The sequence below is a fragment of the Canis lupus genome, chromosome 6, assembly GCF_048164855.1.
Source record: "Canis lupus baileyi chromosome 6, mCanLup2.hap1, whole genome shotgun sequence".
Classification (NCBI taxonomy): Eukaryota; Metazoa; Chordata; class Mammalia; order Carnivora; family Canidae; genus Canis; species Canis lupus.
This window is the reverse complement of record NC_132843.1, coordinates 46,557,101-46,573,433: the sequence shown is the minus strand read 5'-3', so window position 1 is coordinate 46,573,433 and position 16,333 is coordinate 46,557,101. Positions and strand designations below refer to the sequence as shown.

At 34.0% G+C, this 16,333-nt stretch overlaps 1 protein-coding gene and 1 long non-coding RNA gene across 5 annotated transcripts in view; one reads left to right on the top strand and one right to left on the bottom strand.

The window, feature by feature from the left end:
- Positions 1–16,333, bottom strand: part of AKT3 (AKT serine/threonine kinase 3) — a 308,393-nt gene that overhangs the window by 283,250 nt on the left and 8,810 nt on the right. For 3 of the 4 annotated variants that reach the window (XM_072830379.1, XM_072830375.1, XM_072830381.1), the window contains exon 2: positions 14,262–14,419. In XM_072830379.1, coding sequence (XP_072686480.1) covers positions 14,262–14,307 — 46 coding nt within the window. In that variant the 5' untranslated portion in view covers positions 14,308–14,419. Of the gene's footprint in view, positions 1–14,261; positions 14,420–16,333 lie in introns of those variants that run through there. The other variant, XM_072830383.1, reaches the window with a different exon arrangement.
- LOC140635551 (uncharacterized) lies at positions 13,551–15,138 on the top strand. The gene is made up of 3 exons (XR_012032878.1): positions 13,551–13,579; positions 14,149–14,249; positions 15,024–15,138. It is a non-coding gene; the product is annotated as an uncharacterized lncRNA (long non-coding RNA).

Sequence of the window (16,333 nt, the reverse complement as noted above, 5' to 3'; positions counted from 1 at the left end):
ATTCTGCAATTACAAAAAGCTCTTACAAATAAATAAAAACATGTAAAATTTATAAAACTAAAGACATAGGGCCACATATATAAAAATCAACTAAGGACACAAACAAGCAATTCATTCAAAGAAAAAAAGGCTAAAAGCATTAACAACAAAGTTAAACCTCAGTAACAAATAAATGTAAAACAAAACAGCAATATGATGGCAAGAACTAAAAACAGTAACACCCAGTGATAATTATGGCATGAAAAAGCAGAAACTTTTACATACTGGTGATAGGAATGTAAACTGGTAACATGTGGACAACAAATTGGCATATGCAAATTATCTGCATAAACAAAACAAAACAAAACATCATAAAAGTTCCTTTGAAAGGTAAAATAGAGAAAACTGACTGCAGCCTTGGAGGACAGTGGCAGCCCTACTGTGATGTACTGTAGGAACAAATAGTCCTGCTATGCTCTTCCCTACACTGACCACACCTGCAGGATCATGTTCACTTCTGGGTACCACATTTTAAGAAAAACATCGACAAACTGAGGTATTTCCACAGTAGGACACCAAAATTATATATGAGGGCTAGAAACCATGTCACACAATGAACAAATTAAAGAGAACATTTTGCTTAAAAAGAAGATTTTAGGGAAAATATCATAGCACTTCTGAAGTGCTATGGCCTAATAGTCCAAAGGCCTATTACATGGAAAATAGAACTTGTTTCATATTGCTCAGGAGGGCAAATGAAAGACCACTAGTACTCAGAGCTGTTAAATAATGAAACACTTAGGTCTTACATAGTGAGATTTTAGTTACCCATTAATATCTGAGATAACGATCCATCAGAAATGTAGTAGAAAAGATTCTTCTAGGCTGGAAAAGTTAGGTGTCATGAACTCACAAAAGTACTTTGTAGTTCTAAGAGTAAAATGTGGATAAATATTCCAGGACTATGACCACTAACTCTATTCTTACTATAGTGTCCAGGTTGCACCTATCAGATTTAGATACTTTAGGTACTAATCCATTCTGGGTCGATCAGAGTCTTGCACAGCCACCTCTGCCAGGAATAACCATTCAGTCATTACTACCAATTCCTAATTCTGTTTTCCTCCAAAAAAACTTGACAGATACACACCGTGATCTAGAATCCCAGCATTGCCCTTACCAAAAGTCTATCCTAGATACAGGCTGCTTTCATAATTGAGATCTATTTTGTATTCCCTGCCTTGCTTCAGCTGTCCCAATTCTAATTCCTTGCCCTGAAATCTGTGACATACTGTTATTTGACCTTCTAAAACTGTTTTCTTCCTCATTCATTCAAAGACTGAGAGCCTACTATGTTCAAAGTCCTGGTAGATCCTAGATGCAAAATACAGTTGTATTAGACACAGTTCCTGCCCTTGGGGAGTTGACAACGGATAAAAAGAAATAATGGATCTCTGTAATAGCCAATATAAAGCCAAGAGGAAGCAAAGTGATGTAATACCGCAGACAAGAGAAATCATTCTAACTTTCTAAGACTGTGTGATCTGGGAAAAAACTGAGATTATATCAGAATGTATATTTAAAGGACACAAAGGGTTTGCATTGACAAAGACACAAGAAAAAAATATGCCAAGTAGAAAAACTGGCATAGGCAACAACATACATAAAAGAATATTTGGTGGTAGGTACATGGTTAATCACATCAGTAAAATAATGTGATTGATTACAGAATGTGAACAGATTATTAAAGAAATTTTCTTTCTGTCAAAGAGTATAAAAACAGTTTCTTCAAGAGAGGTAACAGAATAAGTTCTAGAGGTACAGCTTCCTTGCATTCCCCACTGGGACATACATCAATAAGTGATACTACTTGACGGGCACTGGGGGTTATTCTGTATGTTAGTAAATTGAACACTAATAAAAAATAAAAAAATAAAATAAAATAAAAAAATAAAAGATACAAAGAAAAGCAAAAAAAAAAAAAAAATAAGTGATACTACTCAAATAGTGTAAGGATTCCACCAGATGGAAGATACTCCCCTTTTTCCATTCTCACAGGGTTTTTACACTCTCCTCCTGTCAACAGTTCTGAGCCCCTCTCTCACCAGGTCCTAATAAGAGACTTTTTAAAAAAAGAACTCCAATATATGTCTGAGTGTCCGAAAGAAACAAAATATGAAGTAGCATAAAATTGACAATAAAGAAATCTCAGCTACTGGTCCAGGCTAAGCCCCTAACTCCAAAAATGACCTGTTTTCTAATCTGGAAGATAAATGGGTCTAAGACAAGATGACTTCTAATGTCTCTCCTTGCTTCAAATTCCATAAATTCACTTGGAAAAAAGGTTCAGCTGTTTCCAGGTGACTGGAACTCAGCCAGTTGAAACCATCAGTTTCCTCAAATCTAAATCCTGCTTCTCCCTCTGCCTACATCTCTGCCTCTCTTTCTCTATCTCTCAGGAATAAATAAATAAAATCTTTAAAAAAAAATTTCTACTGCACATGACTTGTTATGAGCAACTAAATAACAAAATTAAGCGAATTATAAAACTTAAACCAATTTTTATGTCCATACATTAAAGCCTATACCTATTAGAATTTCACTTCCAGTAGTTGTAGGGTGATTTACATTAGACTAATCTTCCCATACATAAAATTACAAACTCTATATAAAAATATAAAAAACAACTATTTTAAGCCAGTAGAAAGCACCAAAAGTAAGCAGGAACTGGAAAGAAGTTGGTACCTGAAACAAGGAAGTGCATTGGGTGAGATTTGCAATTACCTGGCTTTCTGCTTGAGAGGGCTCCCCCATTCCTTTCAAATAAGGTGGATAAAATTCAGACCAAAAACTATATAGTCTTGTTGGCTTAAAGAGTCAAATGCTGGAGTCAGATGCCAAAATGGCTAGAAAGAGAGAGAAATCCCACAAAAATGATAATGGGGCAGCCTAAAAACCTACATGTAAACTCAACCCAAATTCTAGCTAAACCGTGAGTTGTGCATGAATAGAAAAAAACTCCAGTAAGCCTGACAGCAGAAATCAAAAAGTGGACAGAAAAGCTGAGATTTCAACTTGCTCTTCACAATAGGTGAAACAAAGTGTTGAATTTGAACAGAAGGACAATACCAGTTAGCAGAAATACCAAAAGTTTCTGTAGAAAACAACAGATCACAAGTCTGCAAATATATCATCACAATGAACTATATGGCTGAAAATTACTAGACATATGAAGAAATGAGAAAGTGGGCAAAGAAAGAAAAGTCAACAGAAAACAACTTGAGAAAATCCTAATGCTGGAGTCAGCAGGCAAGGACTTCAAAGCAACTATTATAAAAATAGTTAACAATAAATACAGTCCACAGTAAATAATGAAGAGAGATGGCAGAAGAGTCAGTGAACTTAACAGTTTACTAGCAAGTATTCTACCTCTAGAACTGAGAGAAGAAATACTGAAAAAACTCAGCCTAATTGAAAAAGACAGCCTAATTGACCTGTGAGACATTGTCAAGTATCTTCACAGGTATAACCAGAGTCCCAGAAGCAGAGGAGATAACAAAGTAGAAAATGTTCTTTAGAACTAATGGTCAATACAATTTCCCAAGTTTGGTAAAAAAGACATAAATTTATATATCATACAAACAATCCCAGTAAATTCAAAATAGGATATGTAAAAAGAAAATAACATGTAGGCACATCACATTCAAACTACTGAAATCAAAGCTAGAAAAATCTTGAAAGCAGTCAAGAAAACTGACATGTTGTACATAGGTAACAACACAAAATAACAGCTTACTTCTCATCAAAAACAAGGAAAAGCAGAAGAAAATGAAATAACATCTTTAAAGTGAAAGAAACTAACAATCATAATTCTATATACAATTAAAAAATCCCTCAAAAATAAAGATAAAATGAAAACATTTTAAGATAAACCAAAAATATGAGTGTACTAGTCACCAACAGGTCTGCTCTAAAAGAAAGGCTAAAGAAAGCTCTTCAGGCTGCAGGAAAACAGTATCAGACAGAAACTCAAAATCTATAAGAAGAAATAAGTAGAAACACTGTAGGTAATTATACATAAAAGACTATATTTGTCCTACTATTCTTTAAAAGACATAAAAATGACATAAAACAAAAATTAAAATATCCAGAGTTTTATAACATAATTTGTATCTAATATATATGAGAACTGCAGCACAAGGCACTCAGAAGAGGGGTAAATAGAACTATAGTATTTCAAGTTATATTTTACAGGAAGTAGTAAAATATTAACCCAGTATAGAATGTGATAAATGAAGGATGCACATTATAATCGCAACCTCAACCTCAGCACTAGTGACATTTTGAAGTAAAAATTTTTTGTTTGGGAAGAACTATCTTGTACATTGTAGAATATTTAGCAGCATCCTCAGCCTACTAGATGCCAATGGCACACCCAACCCAAGTCATAACAAAAAAATGTCTCTAGACATTGACAAATGCCCCCCAGGCTGGTTGAAAACTACTGCCCTATAACAACCATTAAGTAATGCAAGATTATAGAGCAGTTCAGTTTTTTCCATTATGGCTCAGCTAACAAGACTAGACTTTTTTTTTCTAATAGCTCTAACCTCCTACATGAAATTTTAATACCATGGATATATGTATATGTTTACACATTTATATAATCTGTCCTATTGGAAAGGCACAAACGACTGTAATATCTATGTTTTTTGCCTCTCCTGGAACCAACTATTGCCCCCTTGGGGGAAATATCCTCTCCTCCACTGAGAATGCACACTGATAGAGGAATTTAGATGAAATACTAAAAAAATTTCAATTAACCCAATAGAATATATATTTATATATATATATATATACACACACACATACACACATGTATGTATATACATATACAATATATACATACACATGAACAGAGAAATTTTTTTAAATAAGACAAATAGAAAATAAATAACAAAACAGTAGACCTAAAGTCAATCAAATCAACAACATTAACTACAGATTTGTTTTATATTTTAATAAGAGGCATAACTAACAAGCCAATAGCAGAGATAACATGAGAAAGTAAAAAAAAAAAAAAAAAATTCTAAATCCAAAAAGTACAGGTATATGGAAAGAAGGAAACCCAACCATATTACTAATTACCTTGTTATTATTAAATATGAATGGTTTCAATATGAATGATCCAAATTAAAGGGTAAAGACTGTCAAATGAGATTAAGAAAAAAACCAGAACCAGACCCAAAAATTGCTGTCTACAAAAGAGGCAGTTTAAATATAAAACACAGATAAGCTAAATGTAAAATAACATTTAAAAAGATAGAAGATGTAAACATTAATCAGAAATAGTCTGGAGTGGTTACATTAATAATAGACACACTGAATTTCAAGACAAAGAGTATTACCAAAGAAAAATAAGAACACTTCATATGCATAAAAGACGTAATTCATCAAGAAGATACAATCATTATAAATGTGGACACAGTCAATAACAGAGCTTCAAAACATATAAAGCAAAACACAGAAAAAAGAAGCATAAATTCACAATCATAGCTAGAGATTTACCTCTCTCTCAGTAATTGATAGAACTAAAGAAAAAAATCAGTAAAGTTAGATAGGACTCATCATCACCCATCCTGACCAGACATTTATGAAAAACTACACCCACAACAGCAGAAAATTCAAGAGAGACCATATGGTGGACCATAAAAAAAAAAATTTAAATAACAAAAAATTCCAGGTGACTGAAATTTTACATATTATTTTCTATACAATCAGATGACTGAAATTTTACATATTATTTTCTATACAATCAAATAAAAAGCTGAAATTAAAACACTGAGATATCTAAAAACACCTATATGTTTTCAAATTAAGCAATATTTTTCTAAATAACCCATGATTCAAAGAAGAAATCACAAGAGAAGTTAGAAAACACTTTACACTAAATAATAAATAATAATGAAAACACATTTCATCAAAACTTATGGAACTTAATCAGTTAAGTAAGATAAATCCATAGATTTAAATGCTTATATTCAAAAAAATATTACATCATTACAATGATGTAATAAATATATTACATCATTACAATGATATAATATTTTACCATAATCCAGAAAAAAAGACAAGTAAATTAAAATAATGAGCAAAAGCAATAAAATAGATAAAAAGGACAAGGAAAACAAAGTAAAAAGCTGGCTCCTTCAAAAGATTAATGAGAGGGGATCCCTGGGTGGCTCAGCAGTTTGGCGCCTGCCTTTGGCCCAGGGAGCGATCCTGGAGTCCCGGGATCGAGTCCCGCGTCGGGCTCCCAGCATGGAGCCTGCTTCTCCCTCTGCCTCTCTCTCTCTCTCTCTCTCTCTCTCTTTCTCTCTCTCCTCTGTGTCTATCATAAATAAATAAATAAATAAATAAATAAATAAATAAATAAATAAATAAATAAATCTTTAAAAAAAAAGATTAATAAGATGTATAAATTCCTAGAAAAACTGATCAGGGACGCCTGGTTGGCTCAGTGGTTAAGGGTCTGCCTTTGGCTCAGGGCATGATCGTGGAATCCAGGATCTAGTCCCACATCTGGTTCCCCGCAGGGAGCCTGCTTCTCTCTCTACCTATGTCTCCGCCTCTCTCTCTCTCTGTGTCTCTCATGATAAATAAAATCTTTAAGAAAAAAAAGAAAAAAGAAAAAAACTGATCAAAGAGAAAAAAAAGAAAGTGGGAGGACACAATTTACCAATATCAGAATTTTTTTTCCAATATCAGAATTTAATAAGGAGATTATCATTACTTAAAGAATAAGTAAATTTAAAAACTTCATGGCAAATATATCAACTTAGACAAAATGGACAAATTCCTTAAAAATCACAATTTGTCCAAATTGACACAAGATGAAACAAAAAATCTGAATAGTCCTATATCTATCTATTAATGAACCTGGATTTGTTATCAGAAATCTCACCAAAAATGCTCCAACCTGAATGGTTTCACTGATGCATTTTACCGAACATGTTAAGTTAGAAATAAATTCCATCTTATCCAAATTCCTTCAAAAATTAAGGAGAAGGAAATACTTCCCAACATATTTTAGGAGTCTAGCATAGCCATTATACCAAAACCTGAAATGAAAATGACAGACCAAAAAAAAAAAAAAAAAGAAAGAAAGAAAAAAAAAGAAAATGACAGACCAATGTAAACACCAAAAAAAAAAAAAAAAAAAAAGATCCTTAACAACATATTAGTATATCAAAACTGGTAAATTAAATATATCATGACCAAATGGAATTTTTCCAGCCATGAAAGTAATACACCATTGTCAATAGTAATGGGAAAAATCATATAGCCATTTCAACAGACCTGGGAAAACTTTTTGAAAAAAGTGAACACCCACTCATGATAAAAATTCTCAGCAAACTACAACAGAAGAGAACTTTCTCAACGTGATCAAAGGCAGCAATAGAAAACCCACAACTAATACAATACTGATTATTATAGAATATTATGATAATGGTAAAATAAATGCTTTCCCAATAACCCAAGAAATAAGGCCAAAAGTCCACTCTCACCACTTTTACTCAAAATTGCACCAAATTCCTAACCAGCAAAACAAGACCAGAAAAATCAATTAAAGGCATAAGGATTGCAAAGGAAGCAGAACTGTGGCTCTTTTCAAATGACCTGACCATCTACACAGAAAATCATAAAACTAACTAACATGAATAAGTGAATTTAATGAGGCTGCAGGATACAAAGTCAATACACAAAACTCAAGGGCTGATTGGGAAGCAGAGTGTATGAGTATGTGTATGCATCACAGCAGCTCTACAATTCTTGTTTTTATGCATTTATTTTAAGAGAGTCGGAGACTTAACCGACTGTGCTACCCTAGCAGCTCTACAATTCTGTAACTCTAGAATGCATATGAAAGCCTTATCATTTGATGGTTCTCTTCATTTGGTTTTCCTGGTTAAAATTTTCAAAATAAATGTATTCAAAATATGAGAAAAATAAATTTCACATTTTTTAAGGGGGAGGTGGTGTGGTAGAGTGGTTGGTAAAGAGAATCTTAAGCGGGCTCCATGCCCAGCACTGAGCCCAACTTGAGATTCAATCTCACAATCCTGAAATCATGACCTAAGCTGAAATCAAGAGTCAGACACTTAACTGAGTCACCCAAGCTCCCCAAATTTCACATTATAGTAAATACATTAAATCTCAGAGTTCCAACGCCATTAGAAAATAAACTTAATTTTTTCAAGTTTATGCTCCATTTGTAACATCAATAGTTGAAATAAACTTCTCTAATCTATCATGTGATTTATTCGGTTGCTATCACAGCTCTTTACTTTCTACGGAAAAATGCTGCTGAGTAGTAAACAAAATCATACTGTCATTTTCTATCTCCATAATCACTTGATAATTTATTTCAAAACTCATTTTGTGAATGAAACATGAACAAAAGGTATGCAAGTATGTACAAAGGAAAAGAGAAGGCCCTTGGACTTGGACAAGCAGCCAAAAAATTGTGCGTTTTGCTTTCCATAATAGCTTATAATTGGCCAGATCACAACAATCACACATTAAACATAGGCCAGCTTACACTCTTCACATTACTAAAATATTCTGCATAGTGGCATTAAGCTATTTTGAGAGAAAACTCATACACTTATTAAGTTTTAGCTTGGAGTTACCAAATACTAACATTCTAGTTTCTCTAAACAAATCATTTCAAAGAATATAAAACAAATATCATTCCAAGGATATGGTTTATGGATATCCTTGAACCACAAACTGTTTAGTACAAGGCAAAATAAAGGAACAATTTCTTGAAAGCACAAACTGGTTACATACACAGAACACAATGTGAAAGTTCAATTTGTTAGATTTTAAGGCAACAAAAAGTTTAAGAAATTATCACATGCATGCAGCACCATCTCTTGGATTTGTACCAATTGCAAAACAATAAGATTATGAGTTGACTAACAACACACTACAGATTTTAACTTATCAAGAAACTGGCTCTCCACATGTATAAGAGAACACTTACCTTTTTAAGAAACAGTACTATTAAGCAAATGAAATTTTATAAATTACAATCAGCCCTGGTTAAGAGTATTGCAGTCTACTTAATTCTATAATTTAGACTTTTTAGGCTGGTTAAATTTACCACTTTATTAATGGGGTTAAGTTTTTTGCAGCAAATATCACCACTAGCTGGAATGGGATTAAAAAACCAACAGAGCAAAACTTTTGTGTTTTTGGGGTTTTTAAAAAAGATTTTGTTTGTTTGTTTGTTTGTTTGTTTGTTTATGACACAGAGAGAGAGAGAGAGGCAGAGACATAGGCAAAGGGAGAGGCAGGCTCCATGCAGGAAGCCCAAGGCGGAACTCCATCCAGTTCCAGGATCATGCTCTGAACCAAAGGCAGACAGACGCTCAACCACTGAGCCACCCAGGCGTCCCAGAGAGAGCAAAACTTTTGACATCAACTTTAGAAATCTGTAGTTACCAACAGTATAGCCATAGGCTGGTCTATGAAGGACATCATGTTAACAAGTGCTTAACATATCTGCAGATAACTCCTAGGCTAACCATCAGGGAGGAAAATGCAAGTGGCACTTTATTCCATGTGTGCTACATGATGTTTTCTTGACTGTCCTCTCTAACATCAACGATACCATGTTACTGTGTTATCTCAATTAATACTTACCTACTTACCATTTTGTAACTACTCCAACAATGTACAGAAAAAAAAAGTTTCAATATTATGTCACCAGAACCAAAGTTAGGAAAGCATTTGTCCCACATAGTACCATTAACTATCCTTAAGCCTGCTTTTTTCCTTTTCTGGGATGATATTTACTGAAGAACAACTTATTTACATTAAAAATTTTAAAAAATGAGATTATATCTGGGCAGCAGCTAATAAGAACTGATTCATAAATACAAGTTTGAGGAAAAGGACTTAATACTCAAAGTTAAGGGCTATTATAACTCTTTTTGTCAATACTTTTATTAATAGTTTAGAAATACTCTATACATATTAGCTCATAATGCTCATCACCACACTCTGAGGGAAAGAAGGCAGATGTTATTGAATGTATTTTCAAACCAGTATACCCAAGTTCAGGTGATGATTATCTATTTGCCCAGGGTAAACAGGCAGCAAATAATAATGCTCTTTTTTTTTTTTAAATAATGCTCTTTAGAAGAAATTCTCTGAACCAAAATATGGCCAAACAACAATAGACTACCTAATGAAATGCTTGACTAAAACACAAGGTTATTATTAAAATCATACTGAAAATCTCTGAAGGAATAAATTAAGAACAGTAGAAAGAAAGAATGCCCAGTTTGGCTTCCCCTAATATTTCAACTAATGCTTCCAAAGGTACAGTTAAAACTACCATCATAAATCTTCAATTCAGTGAATCTAACTTGTCATAAGTATAGGGAAAATCCATAAATTGTACAAATAGAAGACACAACCAGCAACCTCAGTCTTTCCTTCACAAGTATAAACACACCAACAAGACCACCAGATACCTGAGGAATACAACACTACCAAAAAAGAACCAGAATAAATAAACTGAAAAAGTTATTCAGAGGAGAGAAAAAACTTAAAGTCTAGTTAAGCGTCCTAAGATTAAAGATTCTATCTGTAAAATAAGAGCAGGTGGTTATGAACTACAAAGAATTCCCAGAAATATAAAGTAACAGCTGAAATAACTCAGTAAAGGGCTCAAAGAAAAAGTCAAGGAATCTTCCAGAACAAGGCAGGAAAATGAAGACATGGAAGTGAAAGAAAAATTGTAAAACCAGAGCAATGATATAGATGTTCTAGTGGAAAAAGCTGTAAAAGAATACAGGGAAGAAAGGAAGGGAAGAAATAATGAAATAAATACAGAAGATTCCCCAGAACTGAGGACATATGAAAAAGGGTCCACCAAATCTTTATAGGATAAGTTAAAAAGAACTACATTTCATAATGTCAAGGATAAAAAGGCATGGACAGAACAAGCTTCCAGATAACAGAAACTGGTTACCTAGAAAGAAATTATTCCTATCAGCATTAAGCCTCTTTTTTTTTTTAATTTTATTTATTTATTCATGAGAGAGAGAGAAAGAGAGAGAGAGAGAGGCAAAGACACAGGCAGAGGGAGAAGCAGGCTCCATGCAGGGAGCCCAACATGGGACTCGATCCCGGGTCTCCAGGATCACGCCCAGGATCACGCCCTGGGCCGAAGGTGGCACTAAACTGCTGAGCCACCCAGGCTGCCCCAGCATTAAGCCTCTTATCAGTGAAACTGTTTCTTAAAAGGTAATGCAAAGAAAAATGTTTCACAACTGAATTCTATATCCAGCCAAGGTATGTACCGGGTGTGAAAGTGAAAAGCACATTTTTGAATACTCTGTTAATACTCCCACATATTTTCTCTGAGAAAGTACTCCAGGAAATTTTTAAAAATTAAAAAATTAAAAAACTTCTAGAACATTGTAAAATAAATCCAAAACAAATAGTGGAAAGACAGGAGATCTAAGAAAGCACAGACTGTGCCCAAGAATGCAATTAAATAACATGCTATTAGCTGAGCATCTTACCCAGAAAAAAGTCAGTTTACAATAGAATTTCAACAAATACCATGATAAAAAGCCAGATAAGCAAGTGATAAAATGAAGAAGGTGGACAATGGAGGCAATGTGGCAACTAGAAAATCCAGGAAAAACAGTTACAGCCCAAACTAGAAGCCAAACTAAAGTACATCCTGATCTTGAATACCAACATGGTAGAAGGAGTTCATTTGTTCTCCATGGTTCCCACTGTACCCATCACACTACTTTTTGCTCAGCACTGGATGGTAATGTTTACTTATCACAAAATTGATTATTGCTTCTCGGAATCATAGTGTTACTATTACAAACCTTGACAACATAAAATAAATGTCCCCCCTGGTAGGGAACAATGAGGAATTCAGGGAAAAACTGTGAAGGGTACTGATTTTTCTCAACTCATAAAGTGGCAAGTTCAGAGATGATGCCTAAGTATTTTCTAGAATTAAGAGTGTAAGTATTGAAAGTATAACCATAAAGCCTTATCAATCTCCTTCAGGGAAGTAAGAAAAGAATAGGTATTACACATTAAATTCTGCATTTTTCACAATGGTGATACACTCAATTATGTGAGATTACTCTATAAAGTTTAGCATATAATACATAAAATTGAAATAATAATCACCAAAAAATTAAAAATAAAAAAAGGTCTAAAATGGCAATCTTTGAGGAGAGAAACCAGTTTGAAGAGGTAAAAGGTAGAAAAGACTTATATTTATCATTTTATACCTTTGTGTCCTATTAACCAATGCAGGAAAAAACACAGAGAAACCTTTGTCCATTTTTTTCTTGTTTCTGTATCCCATGCACTATATATACCAACCTTCTCTTACGGTATTTCTTCAAGACACAATTAATTAAACAAACTCAAGAACCACCCTAAATCTCTGACAAAATGCAGTGACAGCAATAGTTTACACTGGTGTTAAAACTCAAAACAAGTCCACATCCATTATCCCCATAACGGTCTTATTTTTAGAGATTAATAAAGTATTACCCCAAAAGGTTTAAGTGATTTGCCATGACAAAGAAACTAGGAAAGGTAGTATAAATGTAACAGACAAGCTAAAAAATAAAGGAAAAAATGCCTTCATACAGTAGTAAAATCTGAAAATCCCTTCTAAATTTAAAATAGAACATACAACAAATAAAACTTAACAATAGTTGGCTGAAACAGTTTTTATCATGAAACACACTTACCATATGAGCAGCAATCTCACTCCTATGTTATTCCCCAAGAAAAAATGAAAATACATCACACCAAAACATGCACTCTCTTGCTCATAGCAGCTTTATTCATAATAGCCAGAAACTAGAAACAACCCAAATAGCCATCAGCTGGTAAAACAGGTGAATCGTGGTATGGCCAACAATAAAGGAATATGCCTCAACAATAAAGGAACAAACTAATGATATACACAACATGGATGAAACCTTGAAGTATTATGCTATGTAAAAGTAACCAAACACAAAGGGCCATATGACTCCACTTATAAGAAATATTAGAAAAGGAAGATTCCAGTGGTAGTACATCAGTAGGCTATCAGGGTTGAGGAAAGAAGATATAGGGGAAAGGGCACTTTGGGGGTGATGGACATGTTTGAAGTCATAACCAAGGTGCTTGTTACACTACCATATAAACGTAGCAAAATTCATCAAAATGTACACTTAAGATTGGTGTATTTTGTTATGGAAATTATAACTCCATAAGGATAATTTTTTTAAAACTCAGTCATACATAATCCCATTTAACTACTGACGACAGCTTTTCAAGCATAGGAATTAACTACAGATCCATAAGGGACATTGAAATCGCTATTTAAAAGGCAACTTTTAATCAGAAAATAGACACAGTACACAGGAACTTAAAAGTCCTGAGAATGAAATAGTCCTCGTTCTACTCAATTTGGCCACGTGGATAAACACTAGTTGCCTGGCAACCAGTCTACATCCAGATTTCTTAATAAACACATTGACCACATTAGCAGGTAATCTCAAAGAGGATAAACTAAGCTTTACGTTGAAGAGTTCTTCAGTGTTAAAAACGAATAATAACACATATGAATTATTTATCTAAAGTAGCAGTGAACAAGAAATACTAAAACTAGATCATGAAAAATAAAAATATGAGATGAAACATAAACACACACACAACACGAAAGCCCTTTCTTCTTTTGGTCTTTCACTTTAGGACTTTCCTTAGCTAACTTACAGGACTGCCAAAGCCATGAGTTTGTGGGTGAACTCTTTCCCCTTTAAGCCTGTAAGCCCCTCCCCTGCTACCACCCAAATTGGCTTAATATAAATGTACATGTCTTTAAATGCATACAAGTCAGACACTTTTTAGATACTAAATCACCCAAAAGACACCTCTGTGGATGGCTCGAAAACACAAAACACGAACCTTCCACAACATGCAGCACCCAACATACCAGAAGGCCAAGTTTTCGTTAATGCTGATGATAAATGATCAAAATCAAGAATTACAAAGAATCCCTAAATAACAAGCAAATCCTAACACATATGTTAAATATCATTTCTCTTTTACTGGACATAGTATGTCTGTTGACCTGGTGAACAGCTTCAGAACAATTATCAACTCCTAGGACACCGCTAACTGTTAGCACACTTACCAAGCATACAACTTTTTTGGCTTTGGTGAGTACTTACCCCTCTTCTGAACCCAGCCTTCTTTCACAACGGTAACATCGCTCATGATGGCTCCCCTCTGAGCCCCCAACTTGGAGAAATGCTACTTTGTGGTATCAGCTTTGGGGTTTGGATTCTCTGCTGCTGCTGCCCTTCCCACTCTCTAGTGATGACTCAGCCTGGAAGAAGTATTGAAGAAAGAATTTCTTTTTTTTCCATTCTTGCAACTCACATAGCAATAACAAACAACTAATTCTTTGTAAATGTCTTCAACTGGCCTGACCTCACATAAAACTCTACCTCCTCAAACTGGGGAACTTATTTATTCAATGGTTCGTTCTATAATGAAAGCACTTCCCTGGTCTTGTGACAGATTTCAAGTGATAGTGAAACTTTTAACCTAAGAGGTTGTAACAAAAAATGTCTTAAAGAAAACCAATGTCACACCTATACAAATAATACAGAAAATCTGTTTGGTGCTATGTGTTTGAGGTGAAAAGGGAAGAAAATGAAAGTTAAGTGAACTAAAAGTACATTATCACGTATGTCTAGTTTCAAAATCTCTGTGGATTTAGGAATATTTATGGCAAAGCAACTGTGAATGTTTTTAATAGCTGTATTTTATGTATAACACAATGTGCTAAGAAACCAACACTTATGTATACTTACTCTGCCTTACTCCAAGAAATATTTTAGACAATAGATGAATTAGAGTACAACAAATTTTCAGATTACAATAAACATTATAAATGACATAAAATTGATTACTTTTTTAAAATACAGGAATTGAAACAAAGGGAATATGAAAGTGGAAAAAATATGAAGTCTCCAAGATGTGTCAAGAACAAGTGCTTACATCTATTATCCTCAGGTAATCCTCACAATAAACCTATGAGAGTACCATTAACTTCATTTCAGAGATGAGTAAATTGAGGTTCACAGAGATTAAGCAGCTTGCCTGGGTTCAACACAACTACTGAATGATGGAGCCCAGATCTGAAAAAGGCTCTCTGACTCCAGAGCCTGCAGTCCTAACTCTAAAACTAGACTGCCTTCAGATAAAGATTAAAAAAAAAAAGCCAGAGTAAAAGTCTACATATTTGTAAAAGTGGGGCCACAAATTTAGCAGGAAAGCTTTCAGGAAGCAATGCAAATAAGAAAACACAATGGGTCTCGGTATTTACAGCATTCATAAATATTAAAAAAAAAAAAAAAAAGTTGCTGCTTCAGAAGGAATCCATTTTTTCTAGAATAAAAATCTAAAATTTATCCCACGGGTCTTTGTAAGATACCTTGTAGTGTAACAGACAAAGTCCTCAAAAATGTCCTTATATATACAGTAATGAGTTTTATAGGGCTATTTCTCATTGTCCCTCTCAACCTAAAAAGGAAAAATGCCAAGATAAAACAGAGTTAAAAATATTTCCACAGAAAGGGACCAAAACATGTGGTCCAGGGTACACTGGCATTATGTGGTCCAAAAACACAGGCAAAGAGTTTAGATAACCAGAAGAATGGATGGAGGGACTGTAGAATTATACTGTTTTCTCAGATCGGGTTTTGACAAATAGTCCATAGTGGCAAGTTCAAGGTCAGACTTCTGAGCGACTATCAAACTAAATTATGGCTCATTTTCCAATGCAAATTAAGTAGAAAGCCTAATTCACTTAGCAGTGAGGAATCAGGACTAACACTCTTAAGAAAGCCTGACAAAGTCTGTGTGGTTGAATAGCAAACTAGCCCCATATGTGCCCTTGGCACTTACAGGTAAGGCCAAGACTATCCACAGAATCACTGGTGTCTGCTAGTGCAGAGAGTCTAAAGGGATATTAAAACCTGGGTCTATTTTCCCAAAATATGTTTGAAAGAATTCCAAGAAAAATTCCAGAAAAATAAGAGAAAAATGATGAAAAAAGAAAAAAAATTCTTTGGTCAAATAGTTCAGGAAAATTCCACAAACCATATCTTTCTCTTAGAACAACACAATTAACATATTAAAGATATAAGATGTGTATAACCTCATGTAACTCAGCAAATCCTAAGCTTACTGAACCCACAGGGCTCTTTTTTTTTTTTTTTAGTCATATGTACTG